The following is a 12,729-nucleotide window of genomic DNA, read 5'->3' as shown; positions in this document are numbered from 1 at the left end:
GAGAGTTAAAGTAGAGAATGGTTTTTATATGATTAAAAAATGATATCTAGAAGGATGATAATCATAGTTTTCCATTTCCATGTTATGGTTTTCCAGGAACCACCTTTCTGTACTCTTTCCTAGATGATGCAATGAAGCTTCCTCTATCATCCATGTACACCAATCTCATGTCATTCCATGACGTCACTGTCTAAAGGCCACTATGTTGTTTAATTCTTTTATTTAGTATTCAGCTCTTATCTCTTTAATTCATCCAAATAATAATAATAATTATAATATAAATGGATTTTACCCTAATTATTGATTAATTAATTAATTAATTTTCACTTTGGTCGTGAGGTTTCATTGTCTCATCATTAAATCCAACGTAATTGGCTGGTTAGGTTAATTAACCACGACAGCATGTATAGAAAGTTGTGGGCTTGTGGCGGCTGGAGAAAGATCCTTTCACTGAAAACAACAAAACTGATGATCTTAGATTAATTAACAGAAAAGAAACTACATTTGTATCAACCAAATTATGCTTAGTTCATGATATCGGATGCTTTTAGGTTTAAATGCTTTCAATACAATCAATTAAAGACTTAATTAAATTTTCACTACTTTATAAATTTAAATATTTAATTTTATAGAGTATTTTGTTATTTTTTCAAATAAATCATGAAATTATTATTTTTCTCTTTTCGTTTCTAACTTAATAATTCATTTTCTCGTTTCTTAGTCTTTTCAAACTCCTTCATTTCAGTTTCCAAAAACGAGTTAGAAGAAACTAAAAATAACAAATATTAATTGATTGATGAATTAGAAATAAAAATAAATAAATAAATAAAGTAACAACCACATCGTCTCGTCTCGTGGACAATAAAATTCAAATGATAGAGCATTAGTGAAGACAAAAAATATTTTGAGCATTTAATAAAACAAAACAAAAATTATTAAAAATTCAATTGAGAATACCTTGTAAGATTTTTAAAAGTTAATTAAACCATGAATTAATGCATTTTGTTTTTTCTAATTTTTGTTTTAAAATATTGTTTTGGTGCTTATATTAGCATAACCTGATTCTTTAGATCTAGGTACTGTTATTTCTCAATGTAAAAATATAATCTCCCACAATCCAAATTATTTCGATAAGATAGTATTAAAAAGTGGATTTAAGCCTAACTCAATCTCATAAAACCGGCTTGTAAGTGAGATTTACACCTCACTTATATATTATATTTTGGTCTTATCTCTAGTCGATGGGACTTCCAACAGATAGACAATATTCAAATGTTATCTACCATTTTTTTTTCAATATTTTCATTACAATAATGATGAGGAAATGCAGTTTCGGTTCAAAACTAGAGTTCTTAATTAAAAATCATAATTTTTTATTTATAATATATGAAGCTTATGTTGAGGATTTTGGAAAATATTTGGAAAATATAAATCAAATAGCATATAACAACTAAGCTACATTTTATATATATATATATATATATATATATATATATATATATATATAATGTAACTTTATGAAATGATATGATTTGTAATATTAAATACAAACATTCATCATTAAAAGAATATATCTTTAATTTATATAAATTAAATAATTAAGTGGTAAGCATCCAATGGAGAGTTATTGTATCTTTGAGACACATGCCTAAATACAAATATAAAAAATAACTCTTATCTTGTATCCATTTAATACTTAGATTTGAGTGTAATTAATTAAAATGATTTAAAATGAACTAGATAAAGCATATTAAATGTTGTTTTGTGATGTATTTGCATTTTACGATTGCCTGTATTATAATAACTGTGTATCAGAACATCTTACTAAGTTCTTATCTGATATGTAGAGACAATTGCATTTGCTTTATACATACATTTTTTTTCCTCTTCCTTTTATTGATTTATTTCTTTTCTTATCTTAAAAAAATAGATTTTAATGTAAAGTTTGTATTAGTTTATACATTTTAAATTAATCATATTTTTAATAGATGTGAAACTTATAATATATTCCTTTCATGTTTGATATTATTTTGAAAAATAAACTTTAAATCTAATTTAACTCTAAAAAAACCAACAAAAATGAAATTTATATTGATTTATATATATTATAAATTAATTTTATTTCTAATTAGTTTCCACTTCCAACCTCTTACAAAAACACATCATTAAAGAGGAACAGAGTTGTAAAAGTCTATAATACAAATCAATATTTTATGACATTCTAAGTCAATCAATTTTGAAATGATTCAATTATGTTTTCAATTATGTTTGTTGTGATTGGAGGAATTAATGTGAGTAGCAGTGTTGAATACGCCTTGACTGTGAAGAGATACTGCTATGTAGTGGAGACCATTACTCTCGCATTTTTCTTTGGTGAGAACAAAATGTTTAATAAGAAAATAAAAAGAATTATTAATTGTTTTTGTTGATTTATTTCTTTATGTTAATATTATCATATGGATTCGAAAACGAATATTTCATATGGTCCTTGCTATAACAATTTAAAATATAATTTGCATGCCACTAAAAATAATTTAGTTGATTTTTTTTTTTAAAAATTACTTATTATTAATCTTTTAAAAAAAAATCTTATTATTCATTAAGGTAAAATACAAATTTCATAATTCTTAATAGAGATAAATATGGAAAAAAATATAATTTATATAAATTATAAAGTATGTTATTAAAAAAAGCCAAAAATTTATCCAAAATATGTTTCATAATAAGAATATAAGAGATTAATTTACAAAGGCCTACATACTTTAGACACATTTTTCTTTAAAAAAATGTGACGGAATATTAATTTTAAATGGACCAGGATACATTTATTATGTCAATGGACTTAAAGTTAGAATGTTATGTTTTTGAAAAAGAAAAAAGGCCTAGGTCAATCTACTTACGAGCTAACCATACGTGAGTTAATTTGAATTAAAGAGAAAATAAAAAATGTAAGAAAAGGAGAGTCAAAGGTGAGATTTCTTTTTGGAATTGAGATGAGGGTGTGAAAATTTTATAATAGAAATAATTGAAGCAATGCAATAATTTTTTTTATATATATAAAATATAATTTTAAAAATATTTTTTAAAATATAAATTTGAATTAAAATAAATTTAAAATAAAAAATTATTATCAAATCTTAAAAATTAAAAAAAATATATATATTTCAAAATAATAATGCATCAAAAATAAATTATTCTATAAATATAAAATTTAAATTCATTTATTTTATTTATTATTTCAATATTTTTTTGCGTAATTATTTATTTTATTACATTTTTGCCTTGGAAAAAGTTTATAAATATTTAATATATAATGTCATAATATATTAACAATATAGTTATTATAAAAGCTTTGTTTTGGTATTAAATTAAACGATAATAAAATATTCTACACATAATCGAATATGTTAGTATTATGTTATGATTGATTATCTTGAGTATATAACACGAGAAGAGAAGAAAATCTCTAATATAAAATTTATCTTTTTTAGTGTTTTAACACTCATCATTTAGACTTTCCACGTCTTTTTTCTTTTAGTATGTTTCCATTGTTAGAAACAAACATATATTATTTATCCTTAAAGATAATTTAGAGCATATTTAGTAATACGTTTTTAAATCAACAGCGATATTTTTATTTTTATTTTACATATTATCCAGTTTTATTATTTTATATATGAATTTTCTTAATTAATTATTCACTAGTGTTAGATTAAAGGGAATGTTGCGTAGTACAACAAGTAATAAGAGGGAAAGTACAAGGAAATAGGTGAGATGATAAGAACATTGACTTGACATAGCAATTTTAGGTCTTTGATTCCCACCCAACACAACGACGCCGTCTTCATATTTCTATTCAATTTAGTGACATTACTTTTTGTCATCAAAACTTTTACTCATGTGCTTCAAAATCAAACGTGGGGATTTTGAAGAAAAAGGAGACTTAGCAACAAAGAATGAAATTACCTGGAATGGACTACACTGAATAAATGAATAAATAAATAAATAAGTTAGTCAACAATAAATAAATAAATAAATAAATATTTGGGAAATGATTGATTCATGTTTGGTTAAAATTGAAAATAGCACTTTGTTGGTTGGTGAACGGATAGATGTTGGTCATGAGAATGATAGCCCTCACTGACTATTTAGTTAATAAGAATATAATTTTTAAGTGTATACAAGATATTTTCTAATATATAATGCATTTTTATAGACAGAAGTTGTTTGTGAATAACTTGAGACTACCCACACAAAGAAAGTTGAACAAAAGATTAATAAAAGTCAATAATAATATTTACATAATAATAAGAATTTAGCATAAATCACTCAATTTAACATGTTGTCACAAAATGACATTAACAACACTAATTGCTTTTGGATGATTATAGAAACATTATCCATAAACAAGAGTAAGTAATAGAATCTTTAAAATAAAAGTTATCTCTACTTTAAACTTTTGATTTTGTTGGTATATCTCCTTTTTCTGAAACTTAATTTTTCATTTCAATTAAATTTGTAATATATTCGATTCATAAATATTTACAGAAAAATCTATAAAACCAAAACATATAACAGTCTTAAAAGTAAAAATATCTAGAAGCAATATTAACTTCAAGAACAAATAAATATGAATTCAAGTCCCACAAACACTAAGTCTTAAATCATAAACTTTTTCTGACCTAAGCCTTTAAGCCCTATTGAGCTCTCTTTATGTTCGGTGTCCTATATATTGTTGGGTATCCAAGTGTGAGTCTAAGTCTCACCTTGGATAGAAATAAGAAAGTAGAGCATATATAAAGATGAAAGACTCATTAACCCATTGCCTTAAGATTTTGGGTAAAGAGTGGTGTTGATCTCTTATATAGTTGTCTCCAATGTTATTGATGTTTGTGTAACTCACTGGAAACTTTTCTCCTCAATAGACGCAATGGTAGTATCAGAGCTGACATGTCTTATATATTATGTCTAATGCCCCTTATACATTATGTCTTGTGGAATATGCCATATTTTTTAAGTAAATTTTCAATCATCTCAGCATAAATCTCAAATTATATTTTATTGATGTTAATTACAATTCTTTTGACCAATGTTAAATACTATTGTATAATGAGTTTATAACAACAGTTAAGGTTAATCAAAGTTTTCTATCAGTCAAACACTTTTCGTCAATATTTGGTAAATGTTTAATCCTTTACTACATCCCTATTTATGTACGAATGTCTCAATTGGGTCCTCGTTTTTTAAAGTGTATCAAAATGGTCCTTAATTTTGAAAATTGATATCAATTGAGTCCTTTCCGTTAAGTTGGCTGGACGGCGTTAAAAAAATGGATGAGTGGATGCTGAGATGACGAACGAACGCTCATCCACCAGGGAACGAACGCTCGTCCACCAGCGAACGAACGCTCGTCCACCAGAGAACGAACGCTCGTCGACCTCTTACTGCTGGACGATCGTTCGTTCCACACTGGACGACCGTTCGTTCGGTGGTCGACGAGCGTTCGTTCGCTGATGGACGAGCGTTCGTTCGCTGGTGGACGAGCGTCCGTTCGTCATCTCAGCATCCACTCATCAATTTTTTTAACGTCGTCCAGCCAATTTAACGGAAATGACTCAATTGATATCAATTTTCAAAATTAAGGACCATTTTGATACACCTTAAAAAACGAGGACCCAATTGAGACATTCGTACATAAATAGGGATGTAGTAAAGGATTAAACCTTTGGTAAAAGCAATTCTTTTATTAACAGTTTTGAAATTACCTTTGGATCAAGAGTTATTTATCAATCAATTTTAATCATGATTTTTCTTAATGGTTTTAAATAAACTAACTCGTTTTTTTCGTCAATATTAATCATGATTTTTCTATTAAAGTATGTTATATTTTAGTCAATTTTTATAGAAATTTGTTTCAATTGACATTGTTATGTAGTAAGGATATTTATGTAATAACATAAATATCTTAGATATTTTAGACAGTTAAGATATTTGTCAAAGCCACTAGCCACATTTTTAGGTAAGGTGGTTATTTTTTATTTTGCTTATAAATACAGTGACAGGACCAAAGTCTAGGTACGTTCTCTTTATGCTCTAGAGATCCTGAATAATATTTCAGAGTAATATCCAATTACTCTCTTGAGAGCTGAAGCTCCATAACTGACATCTGACTTGAGCGTCGGAGTATCTTTGCAGGTACCTCCCCGTCCTTTGGCGAGTATGAACAACAACAATTGGAGAAGAGCAAGCGTCCCAGACAGCATCCCAGACAGCCAGAAGCAATAAAGACACACCGGACAAATGTACACCGAAACAGACATCATTCTTTTTTTTAAGTAAATAAGAATTTTTTTTTCTAATATATATTAACACCAATAAGTGATGGAACGGGATAAAATATCGAAGATAGATGTTCTCAAAAGTGACACCTACCTGCTGCCCTTTAATTCAAGGTAATGTTTTAAAACAGTATAATAGATTTAACACAGAATAAAAAACTATCTACGCAAATCGTGAATTAAAAAAAAATGGAAATATGAGAATCGAAAGACGCTTAAAGTAAAACAGAAAAAAAAAAAAAAAAAAAATATATATATATATATATATATATATATATATATATATATATATATATATATATAAAATCAAATCATGATTTTAAGACTTGGTGAGAAGAAATTCCTTCAAAATTAAGAAACTGAGTAAAAAATCTCAAAGTTTGCAATTTTCTTTAAAACATATACCTCACAACAAATATAAGTAAAGAAAAACAAAGAACAACTAAGGAATTTAATGGGAAAAATTGAAATCAGAGCTACAGATTAAGTAAATGAATTACAATGGTAAGAAATCAAGACAAGTAAAATCCAGAAAAGGAAAATTGAATAATTTCTTTTATTAACCACAACTTTTTTTTATCAACCACCGTGCCAGCAATTTAAGTAAGTTTACACAGCAGAACCAACTCCAAATGCGTTAAGGTCAACACCAAGAACAAGACCAACACTATGATATGTGCATCAAGATCTACACTTGGGTTGAATTTTCAATGAGTTAGACACTTGAGTCAACACACGTGTACTAAAGTGAACTCCACAATTTGCACGCATAAGCATCATCACTAACTATTCGAAAAGGTGCTATTTTAATCAATATGTAATATTCAATATTTAGATTGGTAGAGCATGGCTATGGATTACTCTACATTTAATAAAATAGATTGGAGGTGTATAATTTAGATTATTTTAACTAAATCCACTGTACTTAAATTTCTATCAATATAATACAATTAAATTTAGATTGAATCTACTTTAACAATTAGATTAAATATAAAAGATCAATTTAATCGATTTTATTATAAGGTTTATCATATATGACTAAGTTTGATATGGTTCGACTTAGATCTCGTAACTCGGCTTAATTTGAGTTTTAATTGTCTTATCTAAACATTGGTCAGAGCTAACTTGAATCGTTCAAACTGACTTGACTCGATTTAGACCTATGTTGACTCAACTTCACTTGGGCTAACTCGTTTTAGTTTGGGCCTAAGTCAACTCGACTTGATTTGAGTCCAGGTCAACTCGACGTGACTTAATTTTAAGTCAGCTTGACTAGTTTGACCACAGGCTCGAAATAACTCAATTGGACCTTGAGATCATGGTAAATCGGCTTAGCCTTTCGACTTAGGATGACTCAGGTTGACAGTTCGAACTACCTTAACTCAACTTTTAGCACATGCTGACTCACTTTGAACTTCAGTCAGAGTTGACTTGTCTCAATCTTTGGTCAGATCGACTCAACTCAACCATTAGTTCGAGCTAACTCAAATTCATTCTTCATCTTGGATAAAGTCGTATCAATTCTTCGATCTGAATAGACTCTTATTCACCTTCATATTAGGCAAACTTGACTCAATTCTTTAGCCTAGGACAACTAGGCTCGACCTTTGACCTGGGTTGAGTTGACTTGATTCTTCGACCCATGCAAAATCGACTAAATTCTTTGGCCCGAGTTGACTAGTATTGATGGTTTAGCCTGGGCCGACTTGACTTGACTTTTAGCATAGGTTCACTCAGCTCAAATTTTCAACCTTGGCTACATTGGTTTAATTTGTTGGCTTGGGATAACTTGGCTTGACCTTTCGGTCTGACTAACTTATCTCAATCTTTAGTATGGGCCAAAACATTTCGACCTTCAACCCTAATCAACTCGACTCAATTCTTTAGTTTGGGCTAACTCATCTTGATTTTTCGGCCTAAGTTGACTCAATTCATTCTTCGACCATTCCAACTTGACTATGTCTTTTGGCTTGGGTCAATTTCTCATTCACCTTAAACCTAGGTCGACTTGTCTCAACCTTTAGCTTGGAAATTCGTGTCACGACCTTTTGTTCGGACATACTCGTCTTAATCTTCAACCTAGATTAACTCAATTGAACCCTTTAACTTGGATCAACTAGGTTCTACCTATGTTAATTTGGCTGGACTTTCATCTTGAGTCATCTCAACTCAACATTTGACCTGAATTGGCTATATGGACTACACCAACTTGAATAGACTAATCCTCAACCACCTTGACTCGACTTAGATGAACATTAATTTTAGATTTTCAAAATTCAAAAAATAATTCAATCCAATTAATTAAGTAATTGAACTTAAAATCCAAAAATATAGATTTAAATTAAGGATAAATCTATTTAAATGGTCTTAAAGTAATATTGATTTAGATTATTATAAATTAGATTTTAGAATTGGATTTTTTTTTTCTATTCTTAACAGGTGATTTAATAACATCCAATAACATTATTAGGATATAAATTTGGTATTATATTAAGAAGTACGTTAAAATTTCGTTTTTAAATTGAAAATTGTTGATCTTATCTTTAATAAACACAAGATCTCGAATAGTAAGTAAAGAAAAATAAGGTAGATTTGGATAGCACGTTATCATTGAAATATGCTTGTCTCACGTGTGTCTTAAATAATCTTTCCAAAATATAACGGACAAAACTGCATTGGCCTATAATGTATCAATATAAATATCAAATTTACATTGGACAGGAGCTATCCTTAATTATCAAATGTTATAAAATAATAAAGAATGTACGAACAAAGTGTGTTAACAATTTTTTTATGATTATGATCTTGAAAGAACTTTTATTATGATTCTAAACTGATGCAGTTAAAATACAAAGAAGTGACTGTTAGTAATAAATTCTCTTAACATTTTTAACGCAAAATTGTTTAAATTCAGAAAGCACCCGAGTCTATTCTTTCGTCAATAAACCTCATTCTTAATTTTGTACTTCATCCTTTTTAAATTGATTTATATTTATAATTATTTGACATTGATAGAGAAAAAAAATTTGAACATAATTATTATTAGATGTCAATTATATTAAAATATATTTTTTATTTTCTATAAACATATGTCAGGAGAAAAAAATGTTTAACAGGAGTAAATTTGGAATATGTTATTGAAAATAATATATATATATATATATATATATATATATATATATATATATATATATATATATATATATATCAATCAGAATATATTTTTAAAGTCAACGACAATAAATTGAAATAGAAAGGTCTCTTTTAAATAACTGATCCATTTATCCTAGGAAAAAGAAAAGGAGAGAATGAAAAAAAATCCAAAGAAACTTGTGTGTTATTTATCTCACTGTAATTTGAGGAGAGAAATAAAAATAAGTTTAAAAAAATAAAAGTGAATGTTTAAATAAGTAAAACTAGGTGATAAAAGTTAAAAACGCAGTCAACATGTTACATTAAAATAAAATAAGAAAAGTAAATGTAATGTTATTTAAAAAATAAGTATTACATATTAAAATACAGTTGAGTGAATATTTATTTAAAGATAAAAAAATGATAATATTATTTTATTAGAGATTTAATGAGGTGGGAACGTTCAATTTTATCTGTTGTTTAATTTCTGTTGACATTGTTTTGTTAAAAAATTAAGTATGTTAAAGCATAAACTGAATACATTGGTATTAATATTAGTGGCATTATCCGAAGAGTTTTGACAGACTCACGGAGACATTGGTAAATCTTAAATGCTAGTTTTGAGAAAAGACAATATCAGTGCTGTAAATTAAATGCAAGCATGATCGGTTTGTTCAAAGTGTGTGTCAGATGAGACTAGATTGCAACATAACCGAACTGTCTCAACTGTCAAAAGCAGAGTAAAACCTCCTTTATACAGATTTTGGTGTTAGATCCAACAATTAGAGGCAACCACGTATGTTTCAAAGTCAACTAAGCAAAAAGGAAAAACATTGGTGTGATTTGTGACAGAACACCCTTTTTATATGTTAAAAAACAATCATGCTCCGCTGTCACTGGAACGTTGGTTTTGATTTGCAAATCACATGATACTCACTTGCCTCGTTCAAATGCAGAAATGAAGAGAAAAAGAGAGAGAAAAAAGCAATTCCCCTCAGAGAAGGATAGCACCAACAACCATTAAGAGAAATCCAGAACTTCCCTTTTCTCTCATGACACCCTTTATTTTCTTTTTTTCTCTTTTCATTTAATTTCCCATTCTTCACAAAAAGAGAAACCTCTTCTTTCTGCCCACACCCTTTTGAGTTTCCCACATGGATGTTTCACAGAGAAAGAGAACTTTGCTTAAGGTCATTGTTCTTGGTGATAGTGGGTATGTATGGTAACTCTTTTCTGCATTCCAAGTTTTCCTTTTTTGCTGTTATTACCTCATGTAAGCTTCTTTATTGATGATGTGAATGCTGCTGATTAATCCCTTTTTCTTGATCTTCTTTTCAGGGTGGGAAAGACTTCTTTGATGAATCAGTATCCATTTGGCACTTACATTTACAGTTTAAGAGCAAAAAGTAAATAAACAAGTGAAAGTTTGGTAGTTTTTCTGATGCCAATGATTCGCTGTACTTGCATTATTCATTCCAAAATCATGAATGCTTTTGAGCTTTTCACTGTTTTGAATTTGTTTTCTTTCGTTTTTCCAACGAGTCTCTGTAAAGTGTACATGAGTTGGCACTAGCTTTTGTAAGTGCATATCCTGCTGGAAAAATATTATTGGCTGCATAACACCAGATTTAGTTAAAAACTGAATATGTTTTGCATATTCAAAATAGTTTTTCTTAGCAATTAGTATCTTGATCGGAACTGACTTAAAACAAAGGCTGAAATTGGGTTTTTGAGTTTTTTATTACTGAAATTGTGTTTGATTCAAAGAATGAAACCAGAAAGTAGTGTATATCATATCATTGTGGAACATTAACTTTGAATTCAGATACGTTTATAGAAAATTCAGCCTGCAGTATAAAGCCACAATTGGTGCTGATTTTGTCACAAAGGAGATACAAGTTGATGACAAACTGGTAACATTGCAGGTGAGCACTTTAAAATGTGATCAAAGTTTTACCTTTGTGTGAGTACACTACAAAGGTATCAATTTGAGTACCTTTTCAACTTTTGGTTGACACAATGAAAAATGAAACACTATTTTGGCAGATTTGGGATACGGCAGGGCAAGAAAGGTTCCATAGTCTTGGGGCTGCATTTTATAGAGGGGCAGATTGCTGTGTGCTGGTGTATGATGTAAATATACACAAGACATTTGATACACTAAACAATTGGCATGACGAGTTTCTTAAGCAGGTATGTTGTTACTTCTTCATACCATCTTTCAATTCTTCCTCTTTTTGTATTTCTTTATTGCTGATTTCTATCTTCTGTTTGAATCATTTTGTCCTTGAGTTGAATATATATATATATATGATCGGTTGAAGATGGTCTTTCACCATGTTTACCCGTCTGATCTGTTCTGCATATTGGTGTTTGATGTCAGGGTGATATGAATGATCCTGAAGCATTTCCCTTTGTATTACTTGGGAACAAGGTTGATGTAGACGGTGGAAACAGTAGAAGGGTATGGAATATATGAAATTTTGCAGCAATTATTTTTTCATACACTGTTATCATTGGCAGTGATTTTCAATATATTTGAATGTCTTGGTGTAAAGTGTCTGCCATTTGTTGCAGGTGACTGAAAAAAAAGCTAGAGACTGGTGTGCTTCCAGGGGAAACATACCATACTTTGAGACCTCTGCAAAAGAAGGCTACAATGTTGAGGAGGCTTTTTTATGCGTTGCCAAAATTGCACTAGAAAATGAACACGAACAAGACATGTGAGAATGAACAATTTTTACCTTGTATTTGGTTGTAGTGATTATTCTTAATCAAATGTTGTAATGTTGGTTGCAGCTATTTTCGAGGAATCTCTGATGCAGTGTCAGAAGCAGAACAACGAACTGGTTGTGCATGCTGAAGTCATGTATTTTACTCAACATATTTGGTTTCGCACTTTGGCACAATATCATTCAATTTATTAAGCTGTATTTATCTTTAAATTCCAAAATTAGCCTCTCAGTATGCGTGGAACCCCCTTTGGCGCAATATCATTCAAGTTTTAATTTTCACTATCCAGCCAAATCTAAGTTTTGTTATTTATTTAATTTATAACTAGGTATTTTTCAATGAATTTTTTGACAAATTTTAAACAAGAAAAGTATAAAAAAAATATAAATTGTTTGTTTTTTAAGTTTAGAAACTCTATGAGTTTAGATACTAAAATTGAAGTAAAATAACTAACCATAATATTAATATCTACATATAAACATATAAAATTAAAATTTTTATAAACAATATAATAATTGAAAAATTA

The 12,729-nt window shown here is 28.7% G+C and overlaps 1 protein-coding gene across 1 annotated transcript; it reads left to right on the top strand.

Moving 5' to 3' along the window:
* The first annotated feature begins 10,425 nt into the window (after positions 1 to 10,425).
* On the top strand, positions 10,426 to 12,487 carry RAB7A (RAB GTPase homolog 7A). Its single transcript, XM_047299087.2, has 7 exons — positions 10,426 to 10,683; positions 10,809 to 10,835; positions 11,296 to 11,395; positions 11,517 to 11,663; positions 11,854 to 11,934; positions 12,048 to 12,193; positions 12,270 to 12,487. Exons 1-7 carry the CDS (start codon positions 10,625 to 10,627, stop codon positions 12,331 to 12,333), a joined length of 624 nt encoding a protein of 207 aa, XP_047155043.2. The 5' UTR covers positions 10,426 to 10,624; the 3' UTR covers positions 12,334 to 12,487.
* Positions 12,488 to 12,729: the final 242 nt, after the last annotated feature.

This window comes from Vigna umbellata, chromosome 1, assembly GCF_029865625.1.
Source record: "Vigna umbellata cultivar VRB3 chromosome 1, Vumbellata_1.0, whole genome shotgun sequence".
NCBI lineage: Eukaryota > Viridiplantae > Streptophyta > Magnoliopsida > Fabales > Fabaceae > Vigna > Vigna umbellata.
This window is presented reverse-complemented; position numbering and strand designations above follow the sequence as displayed.

What these genes read in the sequence shown, in the direction of transcription:
- RAB7A (XM_047299087.2), top strand. Translation starts at nt 10,625, where the DNA reads ATGGATGTTTCACAGAGAAAGAGAACTTTGCTTAAGGTCATTGTTCTT. An exon ending in AAGACTTCTTTGATGAATCA is followed by an intron (nt 10,836 to 11,295) that starts GTATCCATTTGG and finishes CTTTGAATTCAG; the next exon opens with ATACGTTTATAGAAAATTCA. An exon ending in AATGAACACGAACAAGACAT is followed by an intron (nt 12,194 to 12,269) that starts GTGAGAATGAAC and finishes TGTTGGTTGCAG; the next exon opens with CTATTTTCGAGGAATCTCTG.